At 39.2% G+C, this 19100-nt stretch overlaps 1 protein-coding gene across 1 annotated transcript in view; it reads right to left on the minus strand.

Annotated features, from left to right (window-relative positions):
* Nucleotides 1-13357, minus strand: part of TRPM6 (transient receptor potential cation channel subfamily M member 6) — a 124853-nt gene extending 111496 nt beyond the window's left edge. Inside the window, exons 1-4 of the mRNA XM_047096114.1 lie at nt 13319-13357; nt 12663-12742; nt 9096-9134; nt 2057-2234 (exon numbers count right to left, since the gene is read on the minus strand). Of these exons, the coding sequence (XP_046952070.1) occupies nt 2057-2234; nt 9096-9134; nt 12663-12742; nt 13319-13357 (336 nt within the window). The remainder of the gene's footprint in view (nt 1-2056; nt 2235-9095; nt 9135-12662; nt 12743-13318) is intronic.
* Between the last annotated feature and the right edge of the window lie 5743 nt (nt 13358-19100).

Genomic DNA, 19100 nt, shown 5'->3' on the forward strand with positions numbered 1-19100 from the left:
AAATGGTTTGTGTTCCTCCGAAACATGAATAAAGGCAGAGGAGGCGGCTCTAATGTGGTTCACCTTTTCTCTACCTCAACTCTCCTGGGTGCCTCTGTCTTTCATCTAGAAGTCCTTTTAGTCCTAGCAGATATTTCTCCTAGAGATTTCAGATAAACAACCTTGATTAACTAAATTATCAGCACTGGAGTCTTTTCTTCCAAAGGCCAACCGAAGATGATGCCAAAGGTTAATGACTTACTTTCCCCCCCCCCACCCCCTCCTTTATAACTAACTGGGCAGATTCTTACTGGCATAGATTCTTTTCAAATCCTCTGTGGAATGAGGTGGGCGGGATAAACTGGGAAGGGGAATGCAGTGGAGGGAGAAGAATAACCAGCTCTCACTGCTTTCCCGCCTCTCGCTGTAAACACGAAGTGCAGTTCTGGTATTAAATATGAAAGGTAGATTCTTCTCTTCTGAGAGATCACATAAAATGCATTCCAGGTACTTAGGATGTAATGAAGTCTACCGCTAAGACTAAAATCTGTTAGTGATCAGGAGATCTGTTGAACCATATTTTCAGTTCTCCTAAATGTACCATACTCTCCCTTGGCCTTCCCACCAGCCCAGAGCTGTCTTACCCCTCTGCCTCACCAGACACCAAACACCTCACTCACCTTTCTGATATCAGCTTAGCTGTCCCTACTTCCAGATGGCTTCCTTCACACACACACACACACACACACCCACACACACACACACACCCCCAGAAAAACAAGAGTTACCCTTTTCATTCTCTAGAAGAACCCTGTATTCCCATCCAGAGCATCCCTGCACCAGCCCCCTCCCATGGAACAGATGCTCCCTGGGGCTTAGCAAAGTGGGAGCACCAATGAATATCTCCCAAATGGATGGAAAAAAATGAGCAAATCAAGGTGATTTGATTATGAATGAACATAAAAGCAAAAGGAGGTAGATTAAACTTAAGGGGATATTTATATACGGGGTTCTATAAGAGTCAGCTTCCAGAAAGGATTGTAGAGGAGGATGAGTGCAGTTTTCCTACCAACTAAAGAAAACTTCAACATACAACACTAAACACAAGAGGATTAATAACCGGAAAAGTAGATTACTGTAAAACTCTATTATGAAACTTGATTATGACTGCATCATTAAGAACTGTTGTTTCAAATTCATTCAACTGCAGGTCACACTCCAGGATACAGTTGACTCTAAGCTTTCCTGAGGTGGAATCCCCTGCAGGTTCCCAAGGGAAATCTGCCTCTAATAAAACAGGTGATTAACAAGCACAAGGAAAAACACCTGAGAGATGCCTGACCTGTCAGAACTACGCAAATTACATGCAAACTCCATGTTAGAACAGGAGAAAAACTGGCCTGGAAAGCCCAAGGACTATCATTCAGGGGGTACAGAGAAAAATTCCCCCACTTCCTCTCATGAGGACTTGGCAGGCATGAACAGCCCCAAGTTACTGGTAATTGCTATGGTCATGCTTCAGCTAAAGCCTGCTCTTTGGCAGTGACTTTTCTCCATTCCTTAAAAACAGGGCAGTCCTTTCTCAAGAGCAATAAGCCGTTCTCCTATGGGGAAGGCATAACCACGCTGAAAGAGGTCAAATAAAGACCTGGCCATACCACACCCTGGAAAGGTAGAATGCCCTCAGACGTAAAGGAAAGAGAAGAGTCAGGTCATTTTTGGGAAGAGGTCAATACCATGGAACACTTTTGCAATAAAACCTGGTCATCTGATCATCTACACTTGGAGATACAATTGGGAGAAACATTTGGTGGTTACTTTCTGTTAAAAACTAGCAAAACGGGGTGCCTGGTGGCTGAGTCAGTTGAGTGTCTGACTTTGATTTTGGCTCAGGTCATGATCCCAGGGTCATGGGATCGAGCCCTATGTCAGGCTTCAGGCTAACTATGCAGCCTGCTTAAGATTCTCTCTCTCTCTCCCTCTGCCCCTCTCTCCCCTATTGCACTCTCTCTCTCTTAAACAACAACAACAACAACAACAACAAAAAAGCTAGCAAAATAATGTGTTATTAGCAAACCTTGGAGTGGTGGGTATGCTCTCCGTCTTGAAAATTAATAGTGCCAAACGTATCTGTAGGGCTTTTCGTTGTGTGCTTTTCAACAGACCATTGCTCATTTTCATTACCATTGGCAGCTGAGATAGTCCAGGAATAATCTATCCCATGATGGTCTCCAATTAATCGCCCACAGTAACACCTTAAATATGGGATAAAAACCAGTTTCAGAAGAGAAAACTACACAATATCAAAATAGAAAATAGATGTAATGTTTCTACATTTTTCTAGGTAATATATAGATGATACAAATGAACAATTTTTGAAATTCCACATTAATACTTTATATTAGATTTATATCATTAGATTGTCTTCTGAGTTTAATTTTTTTTTTTCAACGTTTATTTATTTTTGGGACAGAGAGAGACAGAGCATGAATGGGGGAGGGGCAGAGAGAGAGGGAGACACAGAATCGGAAACAGGCTCCAGGCTCTGAGCCAACAGCCCAGAGCCTGACGCGGGGCTCGAACTCACGGACCGCGAGATCGTGACCTGGCTGAAGTCGGACGCTCAACCGACTGCGCCACCCAGGCGCCCCAGATTGTCTTCTGAGTTTAGAAATACCCTCAGTGGTTCTCTCCCTTGTCTGCACATTAAAATCATTTGGGGAATGTTTTTTTGTTTTTTGTTTTTTGTTTTTCCAACGTTTATTTATTTTTGGGACAGAGAGAGACAGAGCATGAACGGGGGAGGGGCAGAGAGAGAGGGAGACACAGAATCGGAAACAGGCTCCAGGCTCTGAGCCATCAGCCCAGAGCCTGACGCCGGGCTCGAACTCACGGACCGCGAGATCGTGACCTGGCTGAAGTCGGACGCTTAACCGACTGCGCCACCCAGGCGCCCCATCATTTGGGGAATGTTTTAAAAAAAACACCAAAAATCTTGTGCACACCCATGTTCATTTAAGTATTCCAAATCATTATTCATAATCGCCAAGTGCCCACTGACAGATGAATAGCCAAACCAATGTGGTATATACATACAATGGAATATTATCTAGCCTTAAAAAGGGAAGAATCCTAGATATGCTTCAATATGGTTAAACTTTGAGGATATTATGCTAAGTGAAATAAGCCAGTCATAATACAACTGCTGTATGACTCCACTTATATGAGGTACGCAGAGTAGTCAAATCCACAGTGACAGAAAATAGAATGAATGGTGGCTGCCAGGGGCTGGGAGGAGTGGCCAATGGGGAATTATTGTTTAGTGGTCACAGAGTTTCAGTTTTACAAGATGAAAAAGTTCTGAAGATCTGTTGTACAACATAAATATACTTAACACTACTGAAATTGTTAGGATGGTAAAAAAAAATCATATTGTACACTTCAAATATGTGTAGTTTATGTTAATTATATCTCAACAAAGCTGTTAAGAAAAAAATGAGAGTGGAGGGGATAGCTAAATTGGCAAGGGGCATTAAGGAAGACACTTGTTGGGATGAGCACTGGGTGTCACACGTAAGGGATGAATCACTGGACTCTACTCCTGAAATCATTACTGCACTATACGCTAACTAACTTGGATGTAAATTAAAAAAACAAACAAACAAACAAAAAAAAAACAACGCTATCCTAAAAATTAAAAAAAAGAAAGAAATGAGGGGTGCCAGGGTGGCTCAGTCGGTTAAGTATCTGACTTAATTTTGGCTCAGGTCATGATCTCAGGGTTGTGAGATCGAGTCCCATGCCGGGCTCCTTTCTGGGCGTGGAGCTTGCTTAAGACTCTCTCTTTCTCTCCTTCTGCCCTTCCCCCATTTGCGTACATGTGCGCTCTCTCTCAAAAAAAAAAAAAAAAAGAAAAAAAAATTAAAAATCTCTAATATGCAATACTTAAGGAGAGTCAGAAGATGTCTTCATGTAAAACATAATATGCATATTGAAAGGAATATTAATCAATGCAAAAAAAGATTCAACTTCAGAGAAACATGTAAACATAGAGCTGCCACAAGTAAAGAGCCATGAATGAGCCTTGACTATAAATATAAATAATAAATTAATATTTGTAATATAAGGAAGGAAAAGTCAATAAATGTTCTTGCCAATAATTAGAAGGTGTGAAAACTATTTCAGATACATAGCCATAATTTCTTCAATGTAACAAAATAAACTAAGCAAATTAAAAGGTTAAATCTTTTTGAAACTAGAACTACATAAAAACTAACAAAATATAGAGGGGCGCCTGGGTGGCGCAGTCGGTTAAGCGTCCGACTTCAGCCAGGTCACAATCTCGCGGTCCGGGAGTTCGAGCCCCGCGTCGGGCTCTGGGCTGATGGCTCAGAGCCTGGAGCCTGTTTCCGATTCTGTGTCTCCCTCTCTCTCTGCCCCTCCCCCATTCATGCTCTGTCTCTCTCTGTCCCAAATATAAATAAACGTTGAAAAAAAAAATTAAAAAAAAAAAAAAACCTAACAAAATATAATAATAATCATATTGGCGAAAGGGTGATAACCTTCTTGTGTTTCCCGAATTAGAAAACACCACAAGGGAAATTTACAATTTGAGCACACAGAACTTGAAAACCTGAGGCAATGAAAAATCATATGTCTGCCGACCAAGAAAGTTATTTGCATCAAATGTGTCAGATCATATACCCATTGTATACGAAGAGGTTACTCAACTTTATAAGTGATTCTGGCTTTTCATGTGTGTGTGTGAAAAGCAACATAAAAATGTGTACAAGTTATAGGTCTCTGCTAAGCAAGAAAACAGGATGATAAGGAGAAGTCAGAACAAGAAGTCAGAGGACCATTTTGGAGTTCTGCATGGAGGGCTCTTGACTCAAAGGGTGGAGAAATAATCTCAAATGTATAAAATATACATAATAAGAATCTATCAAAGAGAAATGTATCACCTGGTCATCTTTTAGAACAAGGGTTAGTCTTCAAAATGAAAAAGGATTTTATTCATAAGCTGAATGATTCATTTCACTGTGGCTTTTTCAAACCGGACATGAGTGAAGGCAAACCATCATTCACACCTGGAAAGATAAATCACTAACTTTTCATAGGACTATTCTTCAGTTTGAACCCACTTTGCTCTAAGTATTTTTCTAGTCTAACCCATTTGATTGGGTCAATGTAGTTTCATTCTAGTTTTTACCAGGTCATTAAATTATGGCAAGATGTTCTCATAGAAGAAACCAATTACCCCCAAATTTTAAAAAAAGCTTCCATAATCATCCTTTTAGTTAAAACTTTTAGAAGTCCTAAATTACATATCACTAACTAAAGACTTACCTTGAGAATCACCTTTGTAAAGGTGCTAAATGCCAATTCCTTCCCAAATTGCTTTTATACATTCTATAAAATACCCATCAAAACACTAAAAGAATTTTTCAGGGAATTTGACAAAGCAATTCGAACATTCATATGGATATGTAAATTGTTTAAAAGAGTAAAATGACTTAAAAAAAAAAAGAATAAAGCATAGCGGACTTGCCCTATCAGATATCAAGATATATTACAAAACTATAATAATGAAGCAGAGTGGCATTTACCAGGAACAGGAGAAGTAGGTCAATGACACAAAATAAAATAAAATAAAATAAAATAAAATAAAATAAAATAAAATAAAATAAAATAAAATAAAATAAAATAAAATAAAATAAAATAAGATAAAATAGCTTAGAAACACAGCCATAGACATATGGGAATCTGTTATGTAACAGAGAAGATACCAGCAATGGCTACGATAGACTGCTCAGTACCTGACATTGAGACATTTCATTCTCTTTATGAAAAAAATCAAACTAGGTCCTAGTTAGGTGCAAAAATTACAAGTTTCAACCATTTTTAATTTCTGGATAGTGTGAAATAGATGTTTTCCCAGTATCATCCACATTAGTTATCTCTAAAGATTGTGAGGTTGGGAAAATATTGCCAGGGAGAGGTTCTGGAGAATAAAGTAGGAAACAGAAGGAGTAAATGAAGCCTTCCACTTCTTTTCAATATATTCTTGGGTTTTCCTTTCAATGTCAGCAAATTTGAAATAATTACTAAAAAGTAAAAATAATTTGAGGAAAGATAAAAGAGGTTAGCCAAATGGAAACTCTTCATCAGTGTTATGAACTGAACTGTGTCCCCCAAAAATTCATAGGTTGAAGCCCTAATCCCCAATGTGACTGTATTTGGAGATAGGACCTATAAGGCAGTACTAGTTTAAATGACGTCATAAGATAAATGTGAGACAGAAAACTGTCAAAACCTAGAGGTGAAAACAGGCAACAATCTCTTTGACCTCAGCCACAGCAATTTCCTGCTCGACATGTCTCTAAAGGCAAGGGAAATAAAAGCAAAAATGAAGTACTGGGACCTCATCAAGATAAAAAAAAACTTCTACACTGTAAAGGAAAAAAATCAACAAAACAGAAAGGCAACTGACGGAATGGGAGAAGATATCTGCAAATGACATATCGAATAAAGGGCCAGTATGCAAAATCTATAAAAAACCTACCAAACTCAACACTTGAAAAACGAATAATCCAGTGAAGAAAAGGGCAGAAAACATGAATAGACACTTTTCCAAAGAAGACATCCAGATGGCCAACAGACACATGAAAAGATGTTCAACATCACTCATCATCAGGGAAATACAAATCAAAACCACAATGAGATACCACCCCACAACTGTCAGAATGGCTAACATTAACAACTCAGTAAACAACAGATGCTGGCATGGATGTGAAGAAACGGGAACCCTCTTGCACTGTTGGTGGGAATACAAACTGGTGCAGCTGCTTTGGAAAACAGTGTGGAGGTTCCTCAAAAAATTAAAAATAGAATTACCCTATGACCCAGCAATAGCATTACTAGATATTTATCCAAAGGATACAGGAGTGCTGTTTCGAAAGGGCACATGCACCTCAATGTTTATAGCACCACTGTCAACAATAGCGAAATTATGGAAAGAGCCCAAATATCCATCAACTGATGAACGGATAAAGAAGATGAGGTTTATATATACAATGAAATACTACTTGGCAATGAGAAAGAATGAAATCCTGCCATTTGCAGCGACATTGATGGAACTAGAGGGTATTATGCTAAGTGAAATAAGTCAGAGAAAGACAGATATCCTATGTTTTCACTCATATGTGAAACTTGAGAAGCTTAACAGAAGACCATGGGGAAGAGAAGGGGGAAAAATAGTTTCAAACAGAGAGGGAGGCAAACCATTAGAGACTGTTGAATAGAACAAACTGAGAGTTGATGGCGGGGAGGGGAGTAGAGAGGGGGAAATGGGTGATGGGCATTGAGGAGGGCACTGGTTGGAATGAGCACTGGGTGTTGTATGTATGCGATGAACATGGGAATCTACCCCCAAACCAAGAGCACACTGTGCACACTGTATGTTAGCTAACTTGACAATAAATTATATAAAGAATAAATAAATAAATAAATAATTCAACAGCAAAAAAATAAGTAAATAATAAGTGAGGTCATAAGAGCGGGACTCTAATCTGATAGGGATGGTGTCTTTGTAAGAAAAGAAAGAGACACAAGAGCTCTCTTCTCTGTCAGCGCACAGAGGAAAGGCCATGTGAAGACACAGTGGGAAGGTAGCTGCCTGCAGAGCAAGAAGAGACACCTCATCAGAAACCAGCTCTAATGGCACCTTGATCTTGGACTTGCATGGCTCTGAAATAATAAATTTTTATTGTTTAAACCACCCAATGTGTAGTACGCTGTTAGCGCAGCTTGAACAGACCAACACACCCAGCAAGCTTATACTTCCTCTCCTCCTACAGCCGTGGACCGTGTTATCCTTTCCCCATAATTTGCTAAACTTGGGATTCTGGATTTTTTTCTTTTACAAAAATAAGTTTAACTCTGGGTCAATCCGTAATGTGAACTATGCTCAAAATTCAGGAAATTATATTTTCCTACACCTACAAAAAGAAGGGTAAAACCCGTTATTAACAGATAGTTTAAAATGCAAATCACTGTTAACATTTGTATTCTGCTAAAGAGTTCATTTTGCCCATAAGCTTGGGTAATATTGTGATTTATAATAAATATATATTTGGTCTTTGTCCCCATTTATGGTACAGAGCCCCTAAAACCCTTGAAATTCCCTATGTGATAAGAAAGATAAGGATGCTGATAAGAAAGACAAAGATAAAGATAAACCACCAATGGCCAATGATTCAACCAATCATGCTTATGTAATAAAGCCTCTATAAAAACCCAAAAGGATGGAATTCAGAGAACTTCAGGTTGGTGATCATATGCAGGTGCTAGAAGACTGACTTGCTCAGAAAGAACATTGAAGCTCCGTGCCCCTTCCCACATACCTCGCCCTATGCACCTCTTCCATCTAGCTGTTTATCCTTCCTAATATCCTTTATAATAAACTGGTAAACATAAGCCAATGTTTCTCTGAGTCTGGGAGCCTTGCTAGCAAATTAAATGACCCCGTGGAGATATCCTTGGGAATCTCTCATCTATAGCCTACCACTCAGAACCACAGGTGACAACTTGGACTTGGGGTTGGCACCCAAAGTACGGGGAAGAAGAGCAGTCTTGTAGGACTGAGCTGTTCACCTACAGGATGTGACACTATATCCAGACTTTAATTTCCTGGTGCTGTTGGAAAAAAACATACACATCAAAACCGGTGTCAGAATCAGAGCTTGGTCTGAGCACACATCACTTGAAAGTCATAGATCAAACACAGTGCACAAAGCATCTTCATTATCCAAGTAAAATACAACATAGTCAAATGAAAAGGTAATGCTTTACAAGTATTTCAACTGCTAGAAGCTCTTGCCAAACGCCCTTGCCATTTACATGTCTCAGTAATTCAAGTAATCTATTACATTCAAAAACTCGCTCTCCTTCAAAAACATCCCACATTTGTTTTTAAAACTTCCCTTGGAGAGGTAAACAGGATCCACCAATGAAGTCCTTTCATTGAGTCCATTCAAGATGTGAGAAAACTACCCCAATAAGTTTTACACAGAGTGCCTAAATATTAAAAGAAATCTTATTTCTCTAAGTCTTACCTGATTAAATTCTGGCAGACCTGGCATCCTGCGGTGCATCTAAATTAAAAAAAAAAAAAAACACAACCTCTGTTAGTTTAGTGATACATTTTGAAAGCACACTTAATGCACATACCGTAAATATCTATTATTTTCCAAGGTCTAGCAAAATCAGCACGTGCTAGTACTCATGTATCATTTCCCAAATATTCCCATTTGTCATTTGCCAAATATAATTAGACTGCAGCAACCATGACCTAATGAACAGAACACTGAAATTGAAACCTAAATACCTGGATTTAAATCTCATTGATTCAATGATTCCTCCAAGCCCCAGTTTTCACATCTGAAAATAACATCTGCCCCATAAGGTTATTAAGAGGATGACCTGAGATAATATACGTAATGTGTCTTAGAGTGGTGGCATTGCAGTATATATAATAATGGTAGCTATTATTATTATTATTACTCTATGAAGATAAGAGAATTCTTGAGAATTCTGAGAATTAAGAAAATGTATTTACATAGTATAAATATGTAAACATATATTTATAAATTATATATAATAATTATATATTACTTATATGCTGTATATGATTTAGTAATATAATTATATATAAATTTATATATAAACAACTTTAAAACCATAAAACACTGTCAAATCAAAAGACGGTTGGTGTGACTGTTGAAAACTGAGAACAAACTGAGGGTTGATGGGGGGTGGGAGGGAGGGGAGGGTGGGTGATGGGTATTGAGGAGGGCACCTTTTGGGATGAGCACTGGGTGTTGTATGGAAACCAATTTGTCAATAAATTTCATATATATAAAAAAAAAAAGACGGTTGGTGTGATTATAAGTATTACCCTTATTAATCTTTCTTTTTATAATTCAAAAAAGAACCTTCTGATGTTGGGGAATCATGGTGATCATCACTGATCATATTTTAGGTATAAAGAAGTTTCAATTAGAAGAGAATATTAGTTAAAACAGTGGAAGAAAATATAGTACTCATAGAATCAGGATCATTCTAAATTATTCAGAAACAAATATTTAGGCCCTGTCACTTCTTCCTGTCCTAGCCTTTTGGGACTGTCTTTTCTCAGAAGCTTCACTTCACCAGCAAATGAAAAATAAGAAGGAAAAAGACATTGTCATCAAGTCTATCAGATCAGTTTCTTATTAGGAAACTTTTCATCTAAATTTAAAGATAAATTTTCATCTAAATTTAAAATCATGAACTATCACCTTTTTCTTGTGCACAGTCAGGAAGAAAACCTCATGAAAGATACAATTTTGAGATTCTTACTAGGATCTAAGAAAAAGGCTGGCAAACGAAGAACCATAATCATCCATTAATTTTTTTTTCATAATTACACAAAATAGAGACTGCTTGTGGTAGATCTTGGACCATTCTATAATATGGAACTATGATCATTGCTATTCTTCTTGAGTCTATGGGCTAATGGCCTATAGTTTATCACATTTCATTAACACGATGATTATGAAAATGATTTTCTATTTACAGAAGCAGAAGGAGTTGCCTGAGCTCAGTCTGCCTTCCATTGCGACCATCGTCACATCACAAGATGTCTTTATAAAAGATGAAGGGAAAAAACAAGGTTACCTTGGCATTCTGTAAAACATTTTATAAGCAGGTAAAATGAGAACTTCCAATCACAAGGCTTACAGACCACAGGTAATTCAATGAGGGTGGGTCTAGTAAATATTTAACAAAGGCAAGGATCACTGTTTTAGTTGTCCCCAAAGATCAAGAATTTCATGCTACCCTTCATAAGCATACAACTGTGGTTTCTAAACTTTAAATGAACATAAGGCCAAATGCTAAAAAGGATCTAAAAATAGAGTGCCCCCCCCCAATTAAAATATGGCTCTTCTATTTTCCTTTTCCTTTTAATTTCTACTCCCCAAGGGCAATGCCATCCAATCTTAATTTCATGAACCCAATTACCCTGGGGAATTTTCCATAGCCCTTTATTCTCCTATCTTTCACTGGCCGCTGTTTTGAACTTTGTTCTAAAAGTAGAGCTTCCAAAGGGTTCTCAAGAACTCAGCAAACTCAAGTCATTCCATTCTGCCATCCACTACCCGCTCAAACAAAAAGTATATGGGGAAAACAGGGAACTCTGCATAATCTGAACACGGCGTCTTGAAATATCCCGAACTGTCACGATTTTCCATAAATACTTGAGATGGGGATAAGGAACATTCACAATATTTTCAATATTCAGTATTCAGAAGCTGTAAATTGTTCATCCAAACCAGGTAGAATGGACACAGCACCAGATATTTTCCTCATTTCTTTTTTTAATTCAAGTTTTTTAATTATTTTTTTTTAATTTTTATTTATTTTGAGAGAGAGAGAGAGAGAGCGAGAGAGAGAGAGAGGCAGAAAACTAACAAGTGGGGAAGGGGCAGAGACAAAGGGGGACAGAGTATCCCAAGCAGGTTCCATGCAGACAGCACAGAGCCTGATGTGGGGCTTGAACCCACGAACCGTGAGATCATGACCTGAGCCAAAGGCAGTCACTTAACCAACTGAGCCACCCAGGCACCCCCTTAGGTTTTGAATTTTAATTTCAGTATAGTTAACATCCAGTATTCTATTAGTTTCAGGTGTACAATAGAGTGATTCAACAATGCTCTACAGTACTCAGTGTTCATCCTAAATGCGCCCTTGATCCCCTTCACCATTTCACCCACCTCCTTCCAGTAACCTTCAGATTATTCTCTGCAGTAAAGAGTCTATTTCTCAGTTTTTCTCCCTCTCCTTTTTTGTCTTCCCCTTTGCTCATTTGTTTTGTTTCTTAAATTCCACAAATGAGTTAAATCATATGGTCTCTGTCTTTCCCTGACTCACTTATTTTGCTTAGCATGATGATCTCTAGCACCATCATGTTTGTTGCAGGGGTTCCCCTAATTGCCATTATTTCACTAAGAGAAATAGAAGCATCAAAGAAATGACAACCGCCACGATAGTAACAGTGGCTCCATCAGGGTGATGTCATTATGATAAACCTTTTCTTCTTTATACTTCCCTCGGTCATTAAACAGATGTTTGTCAGGAGCGTACCAAGCAGCAGGCACGGTCAGAAGCAATTGGGGTTGGAGTAAGGTATGAAATCAACAAGGTCCCTGAGTTCCGCAGGTTGTCTGCAATAATCACGTATTATTTTTATAAAGACAACGAAACAGGGGCGCCTGGGTAGCTCAATCAGTTAAGCATCTGACTTCAGCTCAGGTCATGATCTCACAGTTCATGGGTTTGAGCCCCACGTCGGGCTCTGTGCCGATGGCTCAGAGCCTGGAACCTGTTTCAGATTCTGCGCCTCCCTCTCTCTCTCTGCCCCTCCCCCACTTGTGCTCTGTCTATCTCTCTCTCTCTCTCAAAAATAAATAAACATTGAAATAAATAAATATATAAAAAGAAACATTGATTAAAAATAAAGAAACGCTCACTTTACAGACATATATTATTGAATCCTCTAGACAAATCATATCTCTAAGTTTCCACAAACAGTCCTCAAAGTAGTGTTGCTTTAAAATGGAAAATAGAATTAAAAATTGTACCTGTGAGGGTCTTTTGAGCTAGGTATGATTTTGCTACATTCTCTCTTGTTGAACACTCCTTCAATCCAGGATTTCTGGGACTGAAGAGAAAGTGTCGTTATTTTTCATATTATAATTACGTAAGAAAGCAGTGTAACTACAGTAGTTCTGGCAGGCAAGATATATTTAAATATCATGGAGACGAATCAAAATGTCAAGACCAACCCCAAACAGACTAAGCATTTACTGGCTTCTATCACAGACAACACAGACACAAATAAACCAAATGCAAACACAAAAATAATCACAAATAGATCCATAATCTCATTTTCAGCAAAATGTCCATAAATGCACAAAACTCTAGGAAGGAAGGAATGTTATAACTGAAGCATCATTTTAATTCTGTTACAAGTCACTTTTAAATCTTGTACCATAGTTCTATAGAGTGAATTTCAAGTTCTCAAACTTCAAAATTCTCACTCATAAAGTCCCACTTTGGTGAAGATTTCACAGGAAGCTGGAATCTCAGCAGGATTCTGTGAAAGGGCTTGAATCTCAAATGGGACTGCAGGATATGAATTGAGGAATCTCATGCACATGACCTCAGAAGAACAGAGCTTAAAAACTGAGACACTGACTCCCAGTAAATGCCTCACATACAGAAGACTGAGACTTACCTCCTGACCAATGAACATCTGCCAAGAATCTCTCCTCATCCTCAAGCCAATGAACTTAATGACTTGGAGTCTGGCTGGACTTCTTCCTGTTTGCACTCCTTACCATAAATATAGACCACCCCAAGCCTTCCAGGGACTCAGGTATAGCTTGCTACAGCGTGCTTCCTGAACTGCAATTGTCTTGCTCTTCCTGAATCAACTCAATTTCTGGTCATTAGGGCTTGCCTCAGGTTACTTCTCTATTTAGGTAGACAATTTGATTCACATTCTATAAGCATGGCTTACCCCTGACTGTGCCGCTTCATGTTGCACAGCCTACAACCGTCCTTAAATCCTGATGGGACATAGGTACTCGCTCAACCGCGTAATAAAATCTCTCCCGTTCTACAAAACTCAACTCACAGCCATGCTCTCCCATGGGCCATATTATAAATCCAGAAGCAGAGGACACTGGAGCCACAATAGACCCCAGCCAATTGATGAGCTTGGCCTTCTCCTAACATGAAAATATTTTGGCTCATATCAACATATAAGTACATCACATAAAAACATAAACACATGCATTACCGCAGTGACAAAAGGGCAGTGGACGGGAATCCGCAAGGGGGCTTTTCAAACTCCATGTTACTGCCGCCCCCGCCTCACTCTGACACCTGTTCTCATCCTACAGTTGCAGGAAATGCACAGCACCAGACAACAGGTGACAAATCCAGCTGTGCAACCTCATTCTCTGGGACTTTATCCTCACGTCCCAGATGCTCAGGACATGCCACCCTAAAACATGCTGCCTTGGTGTATAGGTTCTTTTGAGCTGTAGGCACTTGGAAAACGGCAAGTACAGTGAGAGGCTTTCGCTGAACTCTCCCTATCTGCCTAAAGATGGATCTTCCACAGGAACTCAATTGTCATAAAGCCCTGGGAGTTTCATCAACCAGGAAGGATTGACTCTTATCTCAAGACAAGGGAGTAGAAGTCAACATCACACCCAGACAAACCTGGTCACAAACTATCATATCTCCCATCTATTCTTCTAAGGGCCCATTCATCTTTTCTACAAATCATTAACTCTCTCCTAAATTGCCTACACCCCCAACCCTTCCCCTATTGGGACAGTATATCAATTCTCAAATATCACCCTTTTTGGGGCATTTACTTTTGTTTTCCTGTCATGTCCTCACGCACCTATCAAAAATTAATAAGTGTGCCTATCTTTTCTTCTGTCAGTTTATTACAGAGCCAGCCATCAAACCTAAGAGAGCAGGGGAAAAGTTTTCCTTCCCCCACAATTACAAATGAGGCATTTATGGACTCCCCTGTATACTTCAATATTAAACTCATGGATTTTGTTCAATATGCGCCAACCCTAAACATAACTGCTGACTACTGAATGGAACTGTATATAAGCAGAATCCAGATCTTGCTAAGCAAAAAGGAGGGGGGTGGGCATTGACTGACTGGTTCCTGCACATTTTAAACATATCTATAAACAAGGAAAACTTCCCAGATCAAGCCCAGGTCATCTTAAAATCATTCTACCCTCTTTTTTTTATTTTTAGACAGAGAGAGCATGAGAGCAGGGGAGAGGGACAGAAGGAGAGACATAATCTTAAGCAGGCTGCACACTCAGTGCAGAACAACCCTGGATTCATAACCTGAGCCAAAATCAAGAGTCAGACACTCGAGTGACTGAGCCACCCGGGTGCCCCCCAAATCATTCTACCTTCTTATCCCTTTTGCATAGTCAGCAGCTTTTTAAAAGCCATCCGCTAAATTGGTAGAGCACTAAAAACATAGAAACTTGGAAAAATTCAGAGTCACAGACCATGGAGTGAACTCAACAAAGTAATCTCAAAATCTACTTACTATAACAAGAAATGACACAATCTTTTGGAATTGGTAAACCCTATTTCCACTACAAAAACTAACAATTTCGTTTATTCATTCTGCAAGCATTTATTAAGTACCTAACTTTTGCAAAGTACTGAGAAGAGTGCTATAGGGAAGTCAGTATGTTCTCAAAGAGCTCGTCATTCCAAATTGATTCAACCAATATATCGGATAGGCCTCCAGGCTGCATGCCGTCAACTCTATGACAGGTAAGACAAGCTTTTTGCTCTGATGTAACTTGGAATAAAAAGGAGGAAACATAATAAGCTGGTATCGTTAAACTGCACGTTCACCAGTTAACTATTAAAAAGCCCTCCAAAAAGGGTCATTAATATAGGAAACTAGATATACAAATTAAGCAGGCTATGTTGTCATTCATTCTTTTTAAGAGACTAGATTAGGTATCTGACTGGTAGGCCTATCTGAGCAAATTAATTTCTTCATGCCTGTTTGGTCATATATTGAAAATGGAGATAATAATAATACCTCATAGCACTGTTGAAAGGAATAAATTAAAGCTTTAGAATTTTCCCTGGGACTTATTAAGGGTCTATTAAAGCTTAGCTATTATTATTGATATATAAAAAAAAAATTAGCTTTTGGTTGGTAGCCAGGGAACTTAACTTTGATTTTTTTTTTTCTTCCATAGGAAAATACTTCCTGACCTCCAAATCTTCCTCCTGGGACATCTCATACTTAAAAGAAATGACTTCTCTGGGTCCACCTTCTCCACTAGACTCTTGCTCTCATGGGCCCCACTGACAGTCATTTCTGTTACCCCCGGGGCCCAACCCAGAGATTACTGGAATGAACAACACAACGAACACGCATAAACTAGAACTTCAGGAATCCATGAACATAATTTTCCCTTCAAAGGTGTAAACAGGAGACCTGTGCCATACCAAGAACATGGAAACTTTGTTCCTGCAATTCTCACGTCTAATCTCAAAACTATGGGAAAGGAAAATCAGGCCTAATTTGCAAGAGTTTCAAGCAATTCCCAGTTTCAAACTTTACTTTATCTTGTAATGATAGCCTTTTTAATACACTCTGCAGCACATACAGAAGAGGCTCTCACATTCAGATCAACAGAGAGTGGTTAGAAACCAAATGTTTGTTGGTTCTAATTCAATAGCCCAGATCCATTGAGGACAAATGTCCAACGTGGTGGCTTCTGCCACTTGGAGCAGCAAACTGTCGTGGGCAGTAGTTGGGGGTGGAGACTATGCCATTTCTGCAGCTATCATGGCAGCCTACAGAGTTGGGTGTTTTGCTGAGATGATAGATAGACAGACCGACAGGCAGACAGATAGATACTGAGGTGGGGGGGGGAGTGGTGTTTGTTGACTGACATTACTATCCGGAGGAGGGAAAGGCAGAGGACAAAAAAGGGAAACTGTTGGTCTCGGGTTCTGTGTTTGCCTCACTCTAAAACATAATCAGATTGTACATACAATCCCAGACCTGAGGGGAGAGCGGCCAATAGCAAACAAAGGTCTAAAAACGAATCTCCCAACAGAAGCTATACAAACTAACTAATAATAAGCTTATCAATCAATAAGCTATATGAATTCATCCCTGTCCTCAATGAAACTATTTCTACACTGGGGCTTTTCAGGCTCCGAGAGAATAAACAGATCCTCTCTCAGGGGAATCTCTGAGAGGGCATCATTTTAAAGATTGTATTTTTAAAGTGACCTCTGCATCCAACATGGGGCTTAGACTCACAATTTTGAGATCAAAAGTTGTATGTTCCACTGACTGAGCCAGCCAGGCACCCCTGAGAAGGCATAGTTTTAGACACATTCCTTAATTTAAAAAAAAAAAATTCTGCAAATGATTGTTCTTTAAAATTCAGAGGGCTGTGCGATTGGGAGTGAAGGGGGTACACAGATTACAGGTCATTTCTTTTCAAAAACTCGGTTGTACTTTCAAAAAATCTAATGTCTAACAAATGTTTTCCCAGGTGAAACTACAGGTTCCCATTTTTATGCTTCCCACACTATCTTTTTGTTTTTCTAATTCAAGTTAGTTAACATTTACTGTAGTATTGGTTTCAGGAGTTGAATTTAGTGATTCATCACTTACAAAGAACACCCAGTGCTCATCCCAAGTGCCCTCCTTAATGCCCATGACCCATTTAGTCTATCCCCCCACCCACCTCACCTCCAGCAACCCTCAGTTTGTTCTCTGTATTTAAGCATCTCTTATGGTTTGCCTCCCTCTGTTTTTATCTTATTTTTCCTTCCCTTTCCCTGTGTTCATCTGTCTAGTTTCTTAAATTCCACATGAGTGAAATCATGATATTTGTCTTTCTCTGGCTTATTTCCCTTAGCATAATACACTCTAGTTCCATCCATGTTGTTGCAAATGGAAAGATTTCACTCTTTTTGATCGCAGAGTAATATTTCATTACACACACACACACACACACACACACACACACACACCACGTCTTCTTTATCTGTTCATCAATCAATTTTTGCCCACACTATCTTATACATATGACAGCATGAACAATGCTTAATTAATTGCTCTTACTCAAGTCGTTTTTCTCTTAACATTATCGTAATCTACTTTAAGATAGAGTGTTAGCTTATTTATCTTGGAATCGACGACACACAGGAGGCACCAGAATGGACCAGAGAAATACTATTTTCAGACTCAAGGTGGACATTTGATATTTCTTCTACATGGCCTCTCCTCTGGAGCAAGGGCCTCTTCAAGCCGAGGGACAGGCAGGTAGACTTCCACAGCGCACAATCTGTTGGCCCAGAGAAACTGCTTCACTGCAAAGCAAACCCATTCACTCCGAAGAGTCAGCTCAGGGCCTTCCACAGGGTTCTGTCCTCGTTCTACAGGGATGCTCCACAGGACTCACTTGATTGAAGATTAACAATCTTAGGCAAAGGGTGTGCAAACCTAAAAGAACCAAAACCCAAGGAGCTGGTTCGTCTACACTGCCACGAGTTGATCTCACTGGTTTCCAAGTAAATAATCTGTCCAGCAGGCAGCATTTAGGCATACTTCGTAAAAGATAATCTTGCATGTTTTTTCTTTTGGGGTAGGAGAAAGTGAGTGCTACTTTTGTTGGTAATGATTTTTTTGGGTAACATCGTTAAAAATGGAATGTCAACTGAATAACTCACAATTCCCTAGAATGCCAGTTCTCCTGTTTAGGTGAGAAATTTTGCCAACATTTTCATTTCCTGCCTTGTAGGGCAAAGGCATTTAGAACTTCAGAATGAATGTCTACATTATATAAACTCTCAAGTACATGAGTACAACATTTATGATTTCTCCACAGAGCCTAATGGGGCATTGGAAGAACTCAACGGTCACCGGCCAAGTAGAGCGTATCATAAATGTTCAAACTAAAATGATGTCTTACCCCAACCCTCTCCTTCCCAAATTGGTGAAAGTCCTCATTATGTCCTAAAACACAATTTCAAATAGCAGTGAGGAGACATCCTTTTCTCTGCTGTCACCCAGGCTTCAGCTTTATGCAGTCCCCTGGGGAATAAAACATGCTAAAAAAAAAAAAAAGTTTGTAATCTCAGATCATGTTAAATCATTTTGATAAGAAAAGGGGGAAAGAAATGGGAAGTTCCTCTATGAGTATTCTTTACAACTGTCCCTGGATAGTAAAATACAGAATTTAACTGAATGCTGGGCCTATTTGTTATAAAACTACTCTAATCTGTTAAGATTTTCAAATTAAACAAAATCAGTCGTGGGGACCCTGGATGGCACAGTCGGTTAAGCGTCCGACTTCAGCTCAGATCATGATCTCATGGTTCGTGAGTTTGAGCCCCATGTCGGGCTCTGTATTGACAGCTCAGAGCCTGGAGCCTGCTTCAGATTCTGTGTCTCCCTCTCTCTCTCTGCCCTTCCC

Source organism: Lynx rufus, unplaced genomic scaffold (assembly GCF_022079265.1).
Source record: "Lynx rufus isolate CCGP_SWC_20201006 ecotype Redwood Valley unplaced genomic scaffold, mLynRuf1.p SCAF_10, whole genome shotgun sequence".
NCBI classification, from domain to species: domain Eukaryota; kingdom Metazoa; phylum Chordata; class Mammalia; order Carnivora; family Felidae; genus Lynx; species Lynx rufus.